Source organism: Triplophysa rosa, linkage group LG24, assembly GCF_024868665.1.
Source record: "Triplophysa rosa linkage group LG24, Trosa_1v2, whole genome shotgun sequence".
In the NCBI taxonomy this organism is placed as follows: Eukaryota; Metazoa; Chordata; class Actinopteri; order Cypriniformes; family Nemacheilidae; genus Triplophysa; species Triplophysa rosa.
In genome coordinates, this window is record NC_079913.1 from 4,297,403 (window position 1) to 4,317,268 (window position 19,866).

At 40.2% G+C, this 19,866-nt stretch overlaps 2 protein-coding genes across 6 annotated transcripts; both read left to right on the top strand.

Moving 5' to 3' along the window:
* The first annotated feature begins 190 nt into the window (after positions 1–190).
* Positions 191–10,908, top strand: etv6 (ETS variant transcription factor 6). Of its 4 annotated transcripts, none has more exons than XM_057324205.1 (8): positions 191–711; positions 2,278–2,407; positions 5,707–5,871; positions 6,654–6,770; positions 8,734–9,327; positions 9,983–10,125; positions 10,280–10,380; positions 10,469–10,908. In XM_057324205.1, the coding sequence occupies exons 1-8, from the start codon at positions 691–693 to the stop codon at positions 10,569–10,571; spliced, it is 1,374 nt and encodes a 457-aa protein (XP_057180188.1). In that variant the 5' UTR covers positions 191–690; the 3' UTR covers positions 10,572–10,908. The 4 variants fall into 4 exon arrangements, with proteins under 4 accessions (XP_057180188.1, XP_057180189.1, XP_057180187.1 ...); XM_057324206.1 differs by having other exon boundaries at positions 2,281–2,407; XM_057324204.1 differs by having other exon boundaries at positions 192–723; positions 2,281–2,407.
* A 990-nt stretch (positions 10,909–11,898) lies between these two features.
* On the top strand, positions 11,899–19,352 carry LOC130548047 (chemokine-like protein TAFA-2). Of its 2 annotated transcripts, none has more exons than XM_057324486.1 (6): positions 11,899–12,172; positions 15,762–15,859; positions 16,130–16,282; positions 17,195–17,319; positions 17,979–18,031; positions 19,030–19,352. In XM_057324486.1, the coding sequence occupies exons 2-5, from the start codon at positions 15,763–15,765 to the stop codon at positions 18,006–18,008; spliced, it is 405 nt and encodes a 134-aa protein (XP_057180469.1). In that variant the 5' UTR covers positions 11,899–12,172; position 15,762; the 3' UTR covers positions 18,009–18,031; positions 19,030–19,352. The 2 variants fall into 2 exon arrangements, with proteins under 2 accessions (XP_057180469.1, XP_057180470.1); XM_057324487.1 differs by having other exon boundaries at positions 11,899–12,163.
* The last annotated feature ends 514 nt before the right edge of the window (positions 19,353–19,866 follow it).

The window sequence follows — 19,866 nt, forward strand, 5'->3', positions numbered from 1 at the left end:
CTTATGTTGTGTTGATCGGCTGTAATGATGAGTTTACAGCAGCAGATGTCGCACTTTAGATGAAAAACACTATTTAGGTTAAGAAACTTTTAACATTCTTGACACAAATATAACGTTAGATGTTACCTTTGTGTATACGTCTTCAGAATCACAACATAAAACACTTCCAGTGTATTTATTTCTGTATTTTAATAAACGATGGTAAGCGGATATATTTGTATCCATATATGAACTTGTGTAATAACGGTTAATATGTAATCTATAAATTGCTGTCGTTAGAAACAAAGCTGCTGGTTTAAAGGGATCAGCGCTGTGTGTTCCGCATTACAGCAGGGTTTCATGCGTCGCGTTTCCCTTTAAGACGCGGAGCGCGCTGCCGGGAATCCACGTCATTTCGCCGCGGCGCGTCCGGATCAATAAGGTTCCGCGCGTTGCGCGAGCGACGCTTCCAGGAAGGTGTTAACCATCGCGCTGCCGCAATGTTGCGCCTTTTTGCGCTTTTACAAACAACAAAACCGAGAAGTTGAAGCGTCGCGCGCGGGGCGAGGCCAGGCCGACGCGTCCACGAGCGAACTAAAGCCGCGTGGAAGATTATCCCATCGGACGCGGAAGGTTTTGCGGCTTTATTTTCTGGGAAACACACGGGAGAGGAAAGTGGAAACACGCGAACTTCCTGACATTCGGCGCGACATGTCCGACTCTCCATCGCAGGTGATTGTTAAGGTAAACCAGACTCTTCGTGATCGAATCTCGGGTGGGTGAGTGTGAGTGTAGGATGCGGGTCACTGTCACGCGTGTCTGATCATCAATCATCTGTTGCTGCTAACGCTGAGTTGACCAGTTATAGATCAGCCATAGATCGGGCCTGATCTCTCGCGTGTTTTTGACACTGGTGATGATTTCAAGTTGTCATGTCAGATACATTAGAATCAAACAAGCGACACGAGCTCACGTTCACGCTGAGTGTGTGTCTGTACTGAAGATTCAGTGCGTGTTTCTCAATGACGGATAGAAGTGAAACACGAGTGAAGTTGAAATGTTTTTTTAGATTTTATGTGTGTAGATCAGATCCGGGACTTTGACCACCGTTAGTGAACACGTTTGGATCGGTTTGTTTGTGTGAGTTATTTAGTAACAGAGTGACGGAAACATCATAAATAAACACGAACACTGAGACTTTGTGCCTTCACGTGTGTCTGTGTCATTGAGCATAATTTCTCTGTCATCTTCATATCCGATGTGTTTGTTAGAGAACATTCAGCAGGTTGTTTATGAAATTCATCTTTCTCTTGTTTTTCAAGGTGTTTATGGTGCTGTAATCATAACAATAACAAGTGACAGTATACGGATGTACAGACTGGTTGATATTGTGTAGATAAACGCGGGTAAACTCACTTCACCTGCGGCTTTAATAGAGTTGATCATTTTCAGTTTTGTGACTTTGGAACGTCTTGGAATGACATTACAGAACCCACAGGTGTAAAAAAAACACTCAATCACACTCACAGTCATGTTATTTACATTATCATCATACAGTTGTTTTTCAGTAAAGGTTTAGTGTCATTCATGTTTTCAAATCTCTTGGACGTGTTTTGGGATGGCAATGTTTTTGATTCTGTTGTTCTAGTGTCACCTGTGATGTTATCTGACAGAAATGTTCACATGTGTTCTGTTCTGTTTGTCTGTCCGGTGATAAACGAATGAAGCGTGTTTGATTCTGTGTGTTTTCTTGTTGTTAATGTTTGGAGAAGTTGTGTTCGTCAGTTTTTACTCTGGAAACGCATGGATGCGTGACTCATAATTTCAGTTCTCTGTGACTCTGTATGGACAGTAATGTGTGATTGAGAGAAGTGAAATTACATCAACACAGAAGTGTGTTTAGATTATTCTCTTACAGGTCAAACACATGAGGATCAGTCAGAGCACACATGAAGATCTTCAGGTTCAGTGACCTCACTATGACCTCTGTTCTCAGGGTTATCTGAGGTTCAGTGTCAAACTGCTTTCATAACAGATTTTACACTTTTGTTCTACACTTCACTTGACTTCACAGGTCAAACAATCAGCATGAAGCACACGCACGCACACACACACACACACACACACACACACACATACGCACACACACACACACACATGCACACACAGTGATTAAGGTGGATGCACCCTCAGTTTGTGTTTATGGGTGTGTTCCTGTAGTAACGTGTGTGTGTGTGTGTGTGTGTGTGTGTGTGTGTGTGCGTGTGTGTGTGCGTGTGTGTGTGTGTGTGTGTTCAGCAGGAGAGGAGCACGTTCAGTCCTGCTGCCAGTCCGTTGCCAAACTCCACTTCCTCTCCAGGTCATGCCCCGCCCCCTTCAACAAATGCCAGAACAGAAGAGGAACCAACCAGACTGCCTGCACACCTGCGTGAGTCACACACACACACACTACAGTTTTCAATAGCACACAAACCCATGTGCATTTGTGTGTTGTGTTTTGTCTGTTTGGTCAGAGGAGTGATCACAGTTGTTTATACATCAGGAGAGAAGTTCTTCCAAACGCTTAGTTCCTCCTCTATGAATTCCTGTGATCTGTCTCACTCTCACATCACACGCACGCACACATGCATGCACACACACATCTCATGCACATGACAGACAGACAGAGAGACAGACAGTTTCTGAAGAATATCTCACTGGCTCTTAAAGAAGTGTTGAACACTTGAACTCAACATTCTGCTTTCACTCAGAGATCTGTGTGTGAGAGAGAGAGGGGGGAGGGAATAAACAGCAGAACTTCCGAGCATCTCTGTTGGCTGGCAGCCGGTTGTGTTTTCCTGACAGTGATAATGCCTGCACACAGATCTGTGTGTGTGTGTGTGTGTGAGAGAGAGATCATGAGGTTGTTGGCTGTTTTTGTGTATTTACTGCATGTTTTGTGTTTGTGCAATTCTTTGTGCAAAAGTGTATTTATGTGTGTTTAAGTTTGAGCCTTGAAAAGAAACTGCCGTTTGTGTGTGTATTGTGGGTGTTGTGGGGGGTTGTAGAAAAGGAAGGAAGATTGAATGAAAAAACAGAAAGAAAAAGGAAATTGCAGAGTGGGCAGAAATGCTTCCTCGGTTTCCTGTGGAGGAAGTGTGTGTGTGTAGGCGTGCGTGCGTGTGTGTCTGTGTGCGTGCGTGTGTTAGTCTTTGAAAAAAATCTTTAAATGATAAAAACTGTTACGTTTAGTTCAAAGCTTATTTCTGATTTGAGATTTTGTTGTTAAATGATGTTTGCGACATCTACAAACACACAGTTACAGATGAAGATGTAAATTCAGTTCAGTTTAGATGTGATTATGAATTATTAAATGCTCTGCTGTCAATATAATTCAGTTGGTTTGCATGTGTTCAGACAGACACTGCACTCAGTGTGTGTGTGTGTGTGTGTGCGTGTGTGTGTGTGTGTGTGTGTGTGTGTGTGTACACAAGCGCACACACTCTCTCTTTCAGTGGGGAAATTTCCTGCCTCTCTCATCCTGAGGAATTTCCTGAGTGGGCCGACTTCACTTCCTGCCCGAACCCTGAGCACTGCTCCTCCTCTCTCTCTCTCTCTCTCTCTCTCTCTCCCTCCCTCCCTCACTCACTCGCTCTGAAAGAGAAACTGTCCTCACATGCCAACGGCCAATAACAACTCACACTTCCTGTTCAGAACATGTCTGGAGAGAGCGAGAGAGAGAGAGAGAGAGCGCGAGCAAGCGAGAGAGTTATGGGAGGGAACACACATCATTTGGTTACATGAATGTTGTTTAAAGTTCTACAGCAACTGTTTGAAATGGATTTCCTTCAGAATCTGTTTTGACCTGCCTGTGTTATCATCAGTGGCGTGTTGTGGGCGTGTCCTGCTGTTAGTTTAAACATATTTGAGCAGTGACACGTGATTCCCAAGATGGACACACAGATACACGTGTGTAACATCATAAACTTCATTGTAGATCACTGCTGAGTTTCCAGAACAAAAATATCTTATGATAAAGAAAAGAGGACGAGAGTGTGTGTGCGTGCATGCATGCCTGCCTGTGTGTGTGTGTGTGTGTCATTCAAGAGGTGTTGTGATTTACTGTCAGAGTGCATTGTGGGAGACACTGGGAGGTTTGTGTAGTCATGGATTCATCAGTGGATGTTTCTGTGACCCCCACATGACCTTTGAACTTCTATCATTAAACACACAAACACCTGATGGCATGCGTGAGTCATTACTGCTACTGCACACACACACACACACACACACACACACACACACACACACACGCACACACACACACACACACACACACACACAGAGCTCAGGAGCGAGGTGATGAGCGTGTTCTACAGGTTTGTGTGATGTGAGACAGTCAAGGGTGTGTGAAGATCCGACACACACACAACATTCATGTACTAATGTTTTATTGTTGTGAAAAAAAACTTCAAAAGTTACTAAACATTAGTATCACACAAACACACACACACACATACGGCTGTGGGCCGGGTTGTCACAGAGGATCTCTCTCTCGTGTAGCTCCAGAGGAAGACATGATGAATGTTTTTGTGTGATTTGTAGATGTCACAGTTATTGAGCAGATAAGAGCTGTGTGAGGAAATATGCCGTCACTGCTGTTAACGCAAGCCGGCGGTTTATATATGCTGCAGGGGCTGATGGGAACAGTTCAGATGACAGACCGACATTAATTTATTGCCTTCATTCATTTAAAGCGGCCATTCCCCGTGATGCCAATTTTCAACCTTTAGTTAGTGTGTAATGTTGCTGTTAGAGCATAAACAATATCTGCAAAATGATAAAGCTCAAAGTTCAGTGCCAAGCGAGGTATTGTCTTTAACAGAATTCGCTTTTCAAGGACTACAGAGAACGGCTGGAATCAGGCTACAGCCCTATAGTTCCCGGGTAAATGATGTCACTATTCCGAGCTTTTGAAAAACCTCCGCCCAAAGGAATACGCCAAAAAAGGGCGTAAAAGGACAAAAAAGAGAAGAGGAATATACCTCTAAAACACTTCTATGAAACGTCCTTTGAAGTCCTGCTTGCAAATGTCTCCTAGTCAATCTGCTTGTTTTATTATCCAATTTAGGTCCAATATAAAAAGGCAAAACTAACGCTTCTGTTATTAGTGTTAAGTAATATAACCGGTCTGACCCAATCGGTCCGGTGTCATTTCCCTCGCCATAGTAGGAAAAAACCTCCGTTACACTTCGATCGATCTGCATGTGTTTAACTGATGAAGTGTAGTTGACGCCATTGTTACTGTTTATTGCCAAAAGCCAAAGTTTATGAATACATGTGCACTGAGAGGGGGACCGACCAATCACAACAGCCTGAGAAGCGTAAGCTCGCTGATATGGTATGGGTGGGACATCTTCAGACACACGCTCTAAGCGGGGAACCAATCACGACAGACCTGGTCAGCTTTACCAATCAGAGTGTTTCGGAAGGAGGGATTTTATGTAGACCGTAAGAAATCCAGTTGTTTTGTTAAAAGAGGGACAGCGGTGAACAATAGAATTGAAATATGTGAAATATAAAGCGTTTTTTGAAACTAGAAACATGACCATCCATTGTTAAACACCCAAAAAAACATGATCAAAGCTTCAGAAACAGCAAAAGAATGGCTCCTTCAATATATGATACATTTCTTTCTTCTCTTCTTACTAATAATGCATCATGTCTTGTGTGTGTGTTGGTGTGCAGGCACACAGCCGGTGTTCTGGAGCAGAGAGGATGTGTGTCAGTGGCTCCGGTGGGCCGAGCGTGAGTTTGCACTGCGGCCCATCTCCAGTGGAAGTTTTCAGATGAACGGCAAAGCTCTTCTGCTGCTCACCAAAGAAGACTTCAGATACCGCTCTCCACACTCAGGTTACACAAACACGCATTAAACAGTGTTCACGTTCATGTGAGGGAGTGCTGCATTTATTGCATATAAAGTTCACCGGGTGTGTCTTTGTGTTTGAAAACAATTTTATTGTGACTTCATAAGCTGCTGGCCCCGCCCCTAATGTGTCTGATTGGTCCATTGTTGTTGTGTATGACAGGTGAATAGTTTTTAATGTGTACATCATCTTAATAACACATGACAAATTAATTTCTGTCTTCACTCCTCATAGAGGAAGTTAAATGTTGGGTAAACGGCCAGTAAGGAAGTTCATGTGTGTAACAGAACCACAACCGTCACCTGCTCACACCAGGAATTTCCCTCCTCACTGACACACTGTGTGCGTGGCCTTGTTTTTATATCCCGGTGGGGACCTAAACCCAAATACACACCAACTCATGGGGACTTGTGTCAAAAAAGCATATAAATCATGAATGCTATTTTTTGAAAAACTAAAAATGCTTTCTATGATCTTTAGGTTTAGAGGTAGGGGATAAAATATATAACCGTTTGTACAGTATAAAAATCATTATGGACTCTCCCCATGGAGATAATAAACCAGACGTGTTTGTTTGTGTGTGAGTTTCTGGCTATAAGCTCTTTGATGTAAGAGTTTTCATGAAGATTGATCACTTCCTTGTACTTGATTTATTGTGCGTGTGCGTGTGCGTGTCTGCTTCAGGTGACACTACATAAGAAATAGTCATGCGTTTGATAAGTGAAAGTGTAGATAGATGTAAATTGTGATGTTGTGTTTGTTTTGCAGGAGATGTGTTGTATGAACTTCTGCAGCACATCATGAAACAGAGAAAGCCTCACACATATTTTCCTGTGGGTTCATTTCATTCACTGACTGATCCACTGCAGCCTCACAGACTTGAAGGTGAGACACGCTGTGAATTTACTGCAGAATTTATGATCAGATGAACACACAGTATGAAGTGTATAATCAAACAGCCGATAGGTCATGTGAACACTTGATCAGATTGAGAACTCAAACTGTGATATTCTGCATATGTGCAGTGATGGAGTCATGACACACAACACACAGATTGACCACACAGTGACATATATTCAGGACATTCACATTTCATCATGATGCTTTGTTTTGGGCATGTTTTTACAGCTTGATGATGATCATTTTAAGCAGCACAACACTTGTGCCCCTGATGAAGATACTGTGTGTGTTTATGTTGAAACGGCGGTATACATCTCTGGATATTCATTCAGTGTTCACAAAGTGCAAACGTGAATCTGATCACTTTATTTTATGTTCATGTAAACACTGAATGATTTTATTCTCTTTGAATCAGAAAATGTGCATGTAACCGTAGCTACTGAAGCACATGATCGTCTTCTGTTACTATAAATAATACATGATATTTATTTCCATGTGTGATGATGAGAAAACAGGAGGAAGTGAGTGTGAGGAATGTCAAACCTGTTTTACCAGGAAACACAAGTATATTTAAAGCAAACACATCACGAAGTATGAAGACAAAAACAACATGTACAGTAAAGAGAAGTGCAAAACGTCAGATCAACTGACACTCTGAATCCATCATTCTGATCAATGACAGAAACACACCGCTGTTATTGTGAGTTACACAGATCTGAAGTGTCAATCTCTCAACATCACTCAGATCTTTCCTTTAGAGTCACCATGGGTCTTCAACCGGGGGTCCGCGGTGGAACTGCAAGGGGTCCGCTAATTACTGTTTACTCACAGGCAACTTTTTGTTAAAAACGTAAAGCATGGGTACAGAAATATTACAACCAATGTTATCTTAAAGCTGCGTATGTGCGCGACCGCGCGGAAAGAACTGGTAGGGCCTAAATCAAATAAGTACCTATGTCTTTCTTTCAAGACTGTAGGATTAGAATCAGTGCATTGTCTGTCAAGCAGTTCCGTGCAAATAAAGTGCATTGTCATATATTTCTGAACTTCTGTTCAAATTTGTTAAAGCTGCAAAGCGCTAATTTGACAGGCAAATGACCGCACCGCTTCTGCTTTGTAAACTATCGTGTTTAAAATCAGTGAAACACCGTGTACTGATGGTGCACGTCAAACAAGTTGCCCCAAAAATAACGCGGACTCGTTGCATGTTGCTCTTGATGCTCTGCAGAAAAAAACGGTGAATTTTGATCCACGAGAAAGGCAACGGAGCTCAGAATTATAAAATAGCGGTGTGTTCTATAACACACAGAGAAGCGAAAAAAAGAAGAAAAAAGAATGACACGTATTAAAACGGCCTGCTTTTACAACAGAATGCATAACATCTGCACTGATTTCTTTCGCATCCAGAGACAACCTCTACCTCCACTAGAATAGTTTTTGTGCCATTACCCAGGGTCAGTCATTTCATTGAAGCCTTAATTAAAAAAAGGTTCAGGATAAGTAAATGTTTAACAGTCCATCTCACAGTAAAATGAAAATGGATGACGCTGCAAATCCCTTAAAATAATTTGGCAATCTATATTAACAATACAAATAATACACAGAAAAGTTTGTATGTGCAACAATAACATGCATAATAGTGCTAATGTAATGTCTTAACATAATATTGCTGTGACAATAAGGGTTGTTTCTATTTAAATAGCTCTGTTTACACATTTAGTATAAGGGGGTCCCTGCTCCATGCATCTCTTATCTAAGGGGTCCTTGCCCCGAAAAACGTTGAAGACCCCTGCTTTAGACCTTTAAGATGTTTATTGTGCTTTGTGCTTTTTTATATTTCTTCAGTGTGTTGTGAGATTAAAAGCAGTTGAAATGAAAATCTTTCTCAGTATTTAAATAAAAGTGTGTTTTATTGCTGAGGATTAATCTCTCTCTCTCTCTTCATCAGAAACGGTACGTCGACCAGCCCGCGGTACAGACAGCCTGTCACTGCAGCCCCCCACCATTGAATTACGTCATCGCTCACGCTCGCCCCATCACCCCGCACTGCTGCGCCCATCCGTCGAGCACCCCCGTCCCACCTCAGCTGAAGACCCCCAGCACGGCTCCTCGCAGCTGCCCGACAGCAACCATCATCTACTGGACGACATGTACCCGCTGTCCGTGTCGCCCGCCGCCCCCAACGGGCACTGCGCCCTTCCCCGTGAAGGCCCGCGGCCCGTGAGCCCAAGTCAAGAGGAGGCGGTGCAGCCCCGGGTCATCCAGCTCATGCCCAGCGCCATCATGCACCCGCTGCTGCTGAGCCCGGGCAGAGGAGCCACGCCGGGCGACTTCAGACACAGCCGGACGCCTCAGGAAAACGGTCGAGAGGTCAAAGGTCAACATCACAACACCGTTCACTACCCCACCCATGCCCTGAACCTAGCTGGTCACCAGACGCCTCTACAGCTCCCCCTGCAGGACGATCGACACTACCGCAACCAGATCATTATGCCTGTGTCTCCACCTGAGGAGCAGGCCATGCCCATCGGCCGTATAGCTGGTGAGACTCCATCCCATAATACACACACACAAGGCTTGTTCGACGGCGCCGCAAGATCCGACAGGCGGATGACATGCTCTCGCGGTACTTTGATGTCATCCGCCTGTCGGATCTTGCGGCGCTGCATCAAGTCGAACAAGCCTACAGTTTCAGTAAAATGATGATGATGATGTGGTGGGTGTGGTCTTCTGTTGAGGACGATGTGGTGGGTGTGGTCTTCTGTTGATGAAGATGTGGTGGGTGTGGTCTTCTGTTGATGACGATGTGGTGGGTGTGGTCTTTTGTTGATGACGATGTGGTGGGTGTGGTCTTCTGTTGAGGACGATGTGGTGGTTGTGGTCTTCTGTTGATGACGATGTGGTGGGTGTGGTCTTCTATTGATGACATGTGGTGGGTGTGGTCTTCTGTTGATGAAGATGTGGTGGGTGTGGTCTTCTGTTGATGAAGATGTGGTGGGTGTGGTCTTCTGTTGATGACGATGTGGTGGGTTTGGTCTTCTGTTGAGGACGATGTGGTGGTTGTGGTCTTCTGTTGATGACGATGTGGTGGGTGTGGTCTTCTGTTGATGACGATGTGGTGGGTGTGGTCTTCTGTTGATGACTATGTGGTGGGTGTGGTCTTTTGTTGATGATGATGTCATATGTTTTTTCATCAGACTGCAGACTCTTGTGGGATTACGTCTATCAGCTTCTGTCTGACAGTCGATATGAGAATTACATCCGCTGGGAAGATCGCGACACCAAAGTCTTCCGCATTATGGATCCTAACGGTTTGGCCCGTCTGTGGGGGAATCATAAGGTAACTAACAACTACTGTGCTCTTGACTAAACACATTTATCATGAAAATGTCTATCTTCTATATATTTTAACAGTCTGCATATTGATTTAATTCTGTATATTTAAACTATTTCTTAAATTAAAAAGAGGATTTCTTTTATTTTTCATATGACAGAACAGGACCAACATGACATATGAGAAGATGTCCCGAGCGTTGAGACACTACTATAAACTGAACATCATCAGGAAAGAGCCGGGCCAGAGACTTCTCTTCAGGTGAACATAATTTCCATTCGCTCTCATTAAACTCAAACATCGGAGTTCTCATGAGTCACATGTGTGCGTGCGTGTGTGTGTGCATCAGGTTCATGAAAACACCAGACGAGATCATGAACGGACAAACGGATCGTATGGAGCATCTGGAATCAGACACAGATGATCAGATCTATGTGAAGGAGGAATGTTAAGCTGATGATGGAGCTCATGAACTTCAAAAGCCGTTGATGCCTCACTTCACCCTCTGACCTTTGAACTCTCAGTGTCCTCAGAGGGTCACTGCACTGCACTCTCTTATCAACACATCATTCATTTGCCTTTTTTAGTCTTAATTTCAACTTTGGAAAGCAAACTTCAAGATGACAATCATTTTAATGACAAATACTCGTTTTTTCAAATCAAATCTAGAAATTTTGGTGCATCTTTTTTCCTGTTTGGTAAGTATATCGTACGAAGATTTATAACGAGGGATTTTCTGAATGCTGGTGACAATGTGACTCTACAATAAATTTTACTAAGATGACGACACAGACGCATTCAGTGACTTTTCTCTTAATATAGTTAATAAAACTCGTTCATTTCAGTCATTGTCCCGTCATGCATTAACCTTTAACAGATCTGTGGTTTATTGATAAATATCCCAGATATGTATTTCTTTTTGTCTCTCTTATCACAATATTTAAAAAAGCAGAACATATTTTTGAATTCATTGCAGTATTTTACTTATGTTTTAAAACATATGATCTGTTGGTTATGTAGCATACTCGCATTAATGTGTCGATTTAAATAGCGTGTTATTGTTTCACCTCAGGAGAATGAAATATAAATTCTCGTTTAACGTCCACACGGTGGCGCCACGTGTCCATGTAAAAACAGCACCGGAACCCTTTGAAATCCACACACTGTTTCTCAACAAATAACGTCATCTGATTGACCAAATAATATAATATATAATATAGTATAATAATGCTTAGAACTTTGCGTGATATTAACTGACACGTGTTCATAACATACAGTAGGCTATACTGTGGGATGACGTAAATGAAAACGGGTTAAACAATAAACTGAATAGGCTACTTATGTATACACGTTAAAAATGTAGTCTGTTTCCCGTTTGTATTACCATTTGACTACTGTAAGGTGACACCATAGTAAATGTGTGATTTAGTAGCGTTACAGCAAATAAAACGCGGATATATTACTGTAGATAATCTATGGGTAACAGTTAATGTTTTTGTTTTTTTAATTATAAACATTTATATTGAAAATAGTACAAGGGATGCATTTCAACGTTATAACAATACATTTGTAAACATAATACACAGAAGAAAAGAACGTGAATCATAAATTTTAAATTATAATAATGAATATTATAAAAAGTACTTCTCTTTTTTTAGCAGAGGGTAACAGTTAATGTTCATGAGGGATTAATGTGTACAATGTTCACTCGTGATGTCACACAGGTGGTGTGCGTGTAGTGTATATGAGAGAGAGAGAGAGAGAGAGGTGTGAGGGTGAGTGTGAGTATGGAGTCAGTGTTGGTGAATATCAGAGAAGCGCAGCATCTGTTTCTCTCTTCTCTCTTTCGCTCTATTCTTATTCGTCACACTGTATTTAGTATTTAGTTTGAAGTGGTTGATTTTTGAGAGGAATAAACGTCATCCGCAGAGTTTCGAGATGATGAGCTCGCGCTCGCGTCAAGATCATGTGAAATTCTGCTGATCGCTGGAGCGCGTGGACTCAGATCGGACTGTGATCGGATGGACTGATGAGCAGCGCTCAGGTGCGGCAGGTACAAACTCATGAATGATTTCTGTAGTAATTCATGTGTCGTGTGTCTCGAGCTCAGGTGAGATTGATGCTGCAGGTGTGTCAGATGATATCAGATCACAAGTTTCTGCCCTTCAGTAATGTACTATGGTACCTTATTTGGTTTTTGGAGACGTGTTAAGTTTTTTTAGTGAGGTCTGCTGGAGTGCCAGAATCATCATTCCTTAATATCAATAAACATATTATTACATTAGTATTACAGTACCAGCACAGTATATGAGTAAGCTCGTGCACACATCAGTGACTGATATTAAATACTGACAGTGGGATGTTCATTTCTCCACATTAAACGGTTTTAAACAGACTTTTGATGATTTTTTCCCTAATTATTTATAGCCTTTTAAAGGCCCATCATAATTAAGAGAGACAGCCTATTTGTACTTTTGTAATTCCATGTCACATTGTTATACCATTTGAAACAAACTAGAAGACGAAAAACGGATTAAATGTCACCTACAGGATGGAAGCCATTTTAACCTAAAAGCTTGATGATTAAAAAGGTTTTAAATCAAACATTCATATAAAACACTCTGCATGTACGTATTCACATGCGCTCGCGCACGCGGGGTCTGTGACTGTTTTCAGCACCACGAGCCTTACGTTGACATCTTCATGATCTTGAGAATCTTTATTTTCACTCTCTGATGAGCATACCATAGTATATTTTCAGAAAATGGTAATATCTGGTTAAGACTGAAATATCTGTTACTGTACATCTTCCCCATGCTATTGGGCTGTTTACTCATCACATTTTATTTATTTACATTTAACCCCTCCATAATCATCATCAGGTTATTACACGGCTGTAATGTAATGGGGACAACCTGAGATGCGGCAGCTGAGTGTGTTTGTGCTGTTGTTGTTGGTCATCATCACCTTGATTGATTGTTGTGTTAATCTCAGAACAGTTTGTGCTGAGAGACAGAGAGAGGAATGTGGGAAACTATATCGTACATGTGTCCTATGGTGTGACATAGCAAAAATTTAGAAATCAATCAGTTAAAAAGCTGTGTTTTTATATTAATAATATTTATATTTATAATCCAAAATAGCATTAAAGAGATTTAATGTCATTGTAATTTTTTTCATCCATTTTGCTGTCACACCATATGACACATTTACACATTTATTTGTCATGAGCTGATCAGAATGAACAGAAGGAACTGTGTGTACAATATGACTACTAAATATTCAGTCCAGTGTTTGCTTATTTCATCCTGTATGTTTGCTGTTGTGTCGATTTATCTTTTTCCGCCTCATGTTGATCTTTTGAGCATATTCTTGGGTTTATACAGTACAAGCTCATGATGATATTTCATGTTTTGCTTTAGGAGACGGGAGAGTTTTCAGTTGTTCAAAGCAAAGTTTACAACACACAGAAAGAATAAAGAATTGCAGTATAAGCCTCTGACTGGTTGAATAGTAAAAGATCTCTTTTTGTTCTAGAGCTTATACTGTAGGAGTCGGTCAGATTAATAATGGGACACTTGTGTTTAACCAGTTTCTGGAGATGATTTGCTTGTTTTCAGTGTGTGTTGTTCTCCGTCAGACTCCGTCAGACAATAAGTGTTCATGTATTAATGCTCTCCGGATGATATTAAAGTGTGTTGTGGATGCATCTTGATCTTTTTTTAAACTGTGACATACTGTAAGTCAAAGCTCTCCGGTTCATCCATGTCTTTCATTCAAATGAGAGTTTGAGATATGTGTGTGCGTTTTCTGAAGTCATGAATGAAGTGTTTACAGGAGGTGAGAGGTGCTGTCATGTGTTCAGAGGTCATAAAATGTCCCGATGAGAGTCACTTCTGTGTTCAAGAGCAATTAAATCCAGATTAAAAATAGACTGTTCATATTACGCCGACAAACTAAAAAAAAAACATTTGCGAGAGAGAGAGAGAGAGAGAGAGAGAGAGAGAGAGAGAGAGAGAGAGAGAGAGAGAGAGAGAGAGAGAGAGAGAGAGAGAGAGAGAGAGAGAGAGAGAGAGAGAGAGAGAGAGAGAGAGAGAGAGAGGGGGAGGGGGAGAGGGAGAGAGAGGGAGAGAGAGAGAGAGAGAGAGAGAGAGAGAGAGAGAGAGAGAGAGAGAGAGATATGAGTCGAGGGTCTAATGGTGGCGAAGAGAATCTGCAGTCATTGATTGAAACATCAGACAGAAATTAAAGAGAGAACAAAAACTACACCAGAAGAGTGTGAATGTGTTCTTCACTTCACTCAAGACACTTTTAACTTTACACATTCATAACATGATTTCATTCACACACGAGCATTTTGTTTCTTTCGGTTTTTCTGTGAGATGTGTGTCCTCTGCCTTCGTGAGAATAACCAGCAATAAAAAAAACACCTTACTGTTTCTAATTCTCGATGTGTAAATAAACGCCTATAAATCTTTGGCTCTTTTATAGGCTCGTTTCCGAAAGTTTGTCTCATAATATTTTTGAGGTGTTGTGAGATGTTAATGTTTGTGTGTCAGTGTCTCTCTTGGTTTTTTTCTCCACTGTTTTCACTGAGCTTCAGTTCACCTGCGGTGAGAAGATCTTCTGCTCCTGTAAAGAGTTTTCTGTGATTTCTCAGCAATAAATACACAACACACTGTCAGTTTATTTCTATTGTAAGTGATTTACTGTGACGTAAGATATTAAAACTGAGGGCGGATTGAGATTCAGGACAGAGGCGAGATGAGAGAAAGTGTGATGAGAAAGGTTGAGTGAAAGAGATTTTCTGCTGAGGTTTGTGATTCGGCTCGGAGTCACAGGAACGACATTCACATCTGTGTTGAAGAAATGAAGGTCGAGAGAGAGAGGGGGATGTTTGTCTGGACGTTCTTCATGAGACATGATGAAGATGAATCACATGATCCCAGGAAGATGGAGTTCAGGACGAGAGCGTGCAGAAAGCACAAATTCATTCTTTAAACAGAACATTTTATCATTGTTTGAAATTCTCCAAACTTCTCTTGATCCGTGCGATCACACATGTAAGTGATGTGAATGTCCAGAGGCTCTAAATTAAACATGAAGAGCTTTTAAAATTAAAAACACTATTCACGCTCATATGACGGAATCTAAATGAGAAAACACGTCACGGCGCTGAAATTAAAGGCTTTGGTGAGGTAATCTGACAGAAAAACCGTTGAAAGCAATTACACAGCGTTTATGAGTAACAGATGAACATCAGTGCAACATCACACCTGTTTAGTGTAGAACTCAACACAACAGAAAAATTCTTCTTATACCTCCTAAAGATTCATTGAACATACTGAATGTAGTGTTGTGACTGGTGACAGGTTTGTTTTTATTTAAAAGCTGTAGTTGTGTGTGTGTGTGCAGTTGTAATGAAATACAGAATGAGTGAATGATCAGTTGTGTGAGGATGTAAATGATCCAGAGAGATGCCGGTAATGATCATCTGATTCATTGCACCCGCTGCGTGAAGCCAAGTTACACGATCACCTCTGACTGTTATAAAAACACACACACATTCACACTCATATGTTCAGCTGATCTTTGATCAGTCTCTGTATGGTTAATGTAGGATGTGTTGTGTTTGTGTTCAGGATGTGGAGGAGGTCTCTTCAGAACGCTCAAACACACACACTGATGCTGATGCTGCTTTTAATGCTTTTCACTCTCTCTGCATCTCTGGATCATCTCGGTGAGATTCATTCTTAAGTTTAACATGCACACGCACACACACACACACACACACACAGAAAGCCCGGCACATGAACTATCACAAGCAATTAAAAGTACACAGAGCTGCAGTGTGTTTCAATAATTCATGTGCTCTGATGAGTAAACATGTGAAATACTAACAGCTGCACTTTAACATCACTGGAGACAAAACCTGAAGAACTCACAAACACACATACACTACACTTCATCTGTGTTTCTCTCATCTTTGATGATGATGTGTTTGATGCAGAGCATCACGTGCGGACGGGCACATGCGAGGTGGTGGCGTTACACCGATGCTGTAATAAGAACAAGATCGAGGAGCGCTCACAGACCGTCAAATGTTCCTGTTTCCCGGGTCAAGTAGCTGGAACCACCAGAGCGGCTCCTTCGTGTGTCGACGGTACCGCTGACATCTACATTAAAGAAAAACATATACAGACAGACTTACATTAAAGACACGCAAGCACGCACACACACAGATCCATCTGCAATTACTGTGAATGAAACACTTGCAATAACTAAATAATTATACTCAATAACTGTAAATCATGATCATCTTTGACACTTTTATTGAAATGTGTGTTGATTTTTATGTATTTTACACACAATAGTGTAGCACTCATTAGGCTAACTAAAGTAATGCATTGCGGTTAGGTTAAGACGTTTCTGTTAATAGAACTCAAATAAAATATTATTAAAAAAAAATATTATAAAAAAATTTAAACTAAATGAGAATTAGAAATGGTGTCTTAATAAGATCAAATTATGGAAATACTAAATTTAAATAAACTAAACCTAAAAAATGTAACTACATTTAATATTAAAACAAAATATATAAACAATTTATATAAAGCAATATAAAAGTGTATTTAAAATATTAACTAAAGAATCTAAAAACACTGAATTGAGTCAGTGACCATCAGTACATTTATGATTGAACGTGATGTTTAAACTGATGGATTGTGATCATTTTGACCATAATGCTTTGAGACATTTATTAAATGACAACGAGCAGCTGGACACACACATCACAACTAGGGATGCACAATAAATAATACAATTATAAAAAACAATACAATTTAGGCCGATTAATTATGAATCATTTCCTCTGGTTAAACCACTTCAGCTGCACGCAGCTCACAGTTAAAATACAGTACAGTAATGTCTTTCTGTCGTGATCATTCACTTACTGCTATTAGGAAAATGTAGGTACAGTATGTAGATATTTATGAATGTGTTAAATATTCTCTCCTCATAAACATATCTGTGTTGTGTTGTGTTATTTATGTAAACAGCGCTTGTGTATGTTCAGCTTCTATAGTTCAGCAGAAGTGGTGGTGTCAGATGGAGCCGTGTCTGGATGGAGAAGAATGTAAAGTTCTGCCGGATCTCAAAGGCTGGAGCTGTGCTACTGGAAACAAAATCAAAACTACAAAGGTACAGACTTCACTCTTTCACTGCTCACCACATCTGATCGAGTTCTCAATCTTTATGACGTTTGATGTCTGAGAGAAATAACTGAGACGTTGAAGAGATCTTCTTTCTGTTCCAACGAAGGGTTGTTGATCTGCAGTAATGTGTCTTAACAACCATACAGTAGAGATGTGGGTCAGTTTTAGTGTGCGTGCGTGTGTGTGTTGTTGAAGGTCAGATGGAGGACGTGACATCCATCCGTCTGTTAACACTTCTCTCATGTATGGAGAGCTTTTAGCTGGGGTAATGACCGGCGTGTCACCACAACACCCCTGAAGCGCCGCGAGCTGCTAAAGGAACATATTGGTTGCTTTAATTAGAAGCTTTTAATAGTAACCCAATGCAAATGTCCTTCTGCTGGTTATGACGACTGTTTGACTTCAGCCTCATTTCTGCCTCATTCAACTTCTATCAATTATTTAAAGAGCTTCACCAAAACCTGTCTGGAGCCCAATTATTGATCCAGAAAGACCCCGCGGCTCTCTTTATTTGCCGCTGTTGTGACCATCCCTATCGATTCTCAAATAAACCATATGAACCTCAAAATGCTATATGTTTCATTCCGTATGAAATCCTAAACGAATAATATTTCCTTCTTTCATTTCCCATGTTACGGGCATCAGATCTCTTCTGACCGGGATCAGCTCTGGTAACCGCTGCTGGAAAACTGATACAGGTGAGGTGACCAAACTCCATCACAAAGTCAATGCTTTTCTGCCTTCATCCTCAAAATCTGAGCTGTGTTCTTCTTTACTTTATTTGACGTCTTAATCGTCGCTCAGAAGGAGATGCAAATTAATCTTTGTGACGGTCTCCTCAGAATATATTTATAAAATCAGAGATATTAACCTTAATATAATAAATATAATATGTGTGTTTTATCGAGAGTTTCTCTGAGACGTCTACACAGACTGTATGAACACTGATGAGGTTCAGTTCTCAAGCACTGATTTTCCTCATTACTTTGGCCATACCATATTCTTTACCGTACTCTAAGAAAATCTTTTTGTTTTTTATATTATTATATGAATTAAATTAAAATATATTATATTTGTCTTATTTTATTTTATTATAATACATTTTTTATTTTTTAACTAATATACTGAATTAGATTTATTTAGGGTTAGTTGATATATACTGTATAATATTTATTTTGATGACTCAACCTTCTTCCAGGATGTGTTATTGTAAATGAATGTAGAATATTATCATTAGATGACCATATATATACTGCAGGTCAAACAGCATTCAGTGTCACTTACTCTTTATTCTTTATTCATATTTACATATTACAATAATATTGAGCTGTGGAATTATTTATTAATCAGTCAAAGTCATGCATTTCAAAAGCATTTTTATCAAACAAAGGAATTAATCAAATAAATGCACACTTAAAAAAAAGGTCAAATTAACTCTCACGGTGTACTTTGAGAGTGTGGATTATACAGGTATACTTTGTGAGTGTTCATTTGACCTTTTTTTAACACTGACGATTTTACTGTGTACATATTAGTTTAGTTCATTTAAAATGAAACAAAATAATATGAATATATTTTATGAATATATATTTACTTATACATTACACACATTTAGGCATATGCCTTTAAATTAAAATAAAATCTAATATTGTGAAAATGTTGTGTAATGGACATCTTTTTATAAACTGTGTTTCAGACACATGAAGAAGCTCTTTAACATGAGAACGTGAGGAACAGGAGTCTCAGATGAGAGAGATTACAGGATGAGAAGAGACTTTAAATGAAAGAGATCCTCATTCAAACCCAAGAACTGTGTGTGTGTGTGAGAGAGAGATCTGTCATCAGAAAACTGGCTTCGCTGATTCGGCTGAAGATATTCAAGCTTCAGTATAAATAAAGAGCAGAACAGTTTGATATTTCATTTATTTCTTGGAGTTTTAATATGAATGTTTCTCTCGGTTACATTATTAATTCAGATGAGTGCAGGTTGTGTAAATGATATCAAATAAACTCTCATCATCTTCACCTAACTAGACTCAGTTTGACCTTTACATATAGCCCTGCCGTAAAAGAAACATTTAATATGTCAAATGTGACAGAAACACTTGGACTTTGTCCTTCTGTTGTCATTTGAAGGCTAGCAGATATTTTATGTCTGTATAAATGTTAAATAGTGTATGATGTCATGTGTTCAGGTCATAGAGAAAATCTTCTCTTCAGTTATTATTGTTGTGTTTGTGAAGTTCTTGTGTCTATTCACAAACTGAACAAAGAAACAATGCTGACAGAATGACAAGAACTTCAGCGGCAGTCTGACTGTAAGACACGCGTGTTTCTGAAATGTGTTCAATAATGAGGATTCACACTCTTTTGTTGGACTGTCAGGATTGTGATTTTTCTAACTGCTTATGATACAAAAGCGTCCGTCTGCACACATGAAGCATTTCTTAGATAGAGAGAGAAACATCCAGCAGAATCAACAACATTAAATTCACAGTCAGAGATGAACTGCACGAGTGTGTGTGCGTGTGTG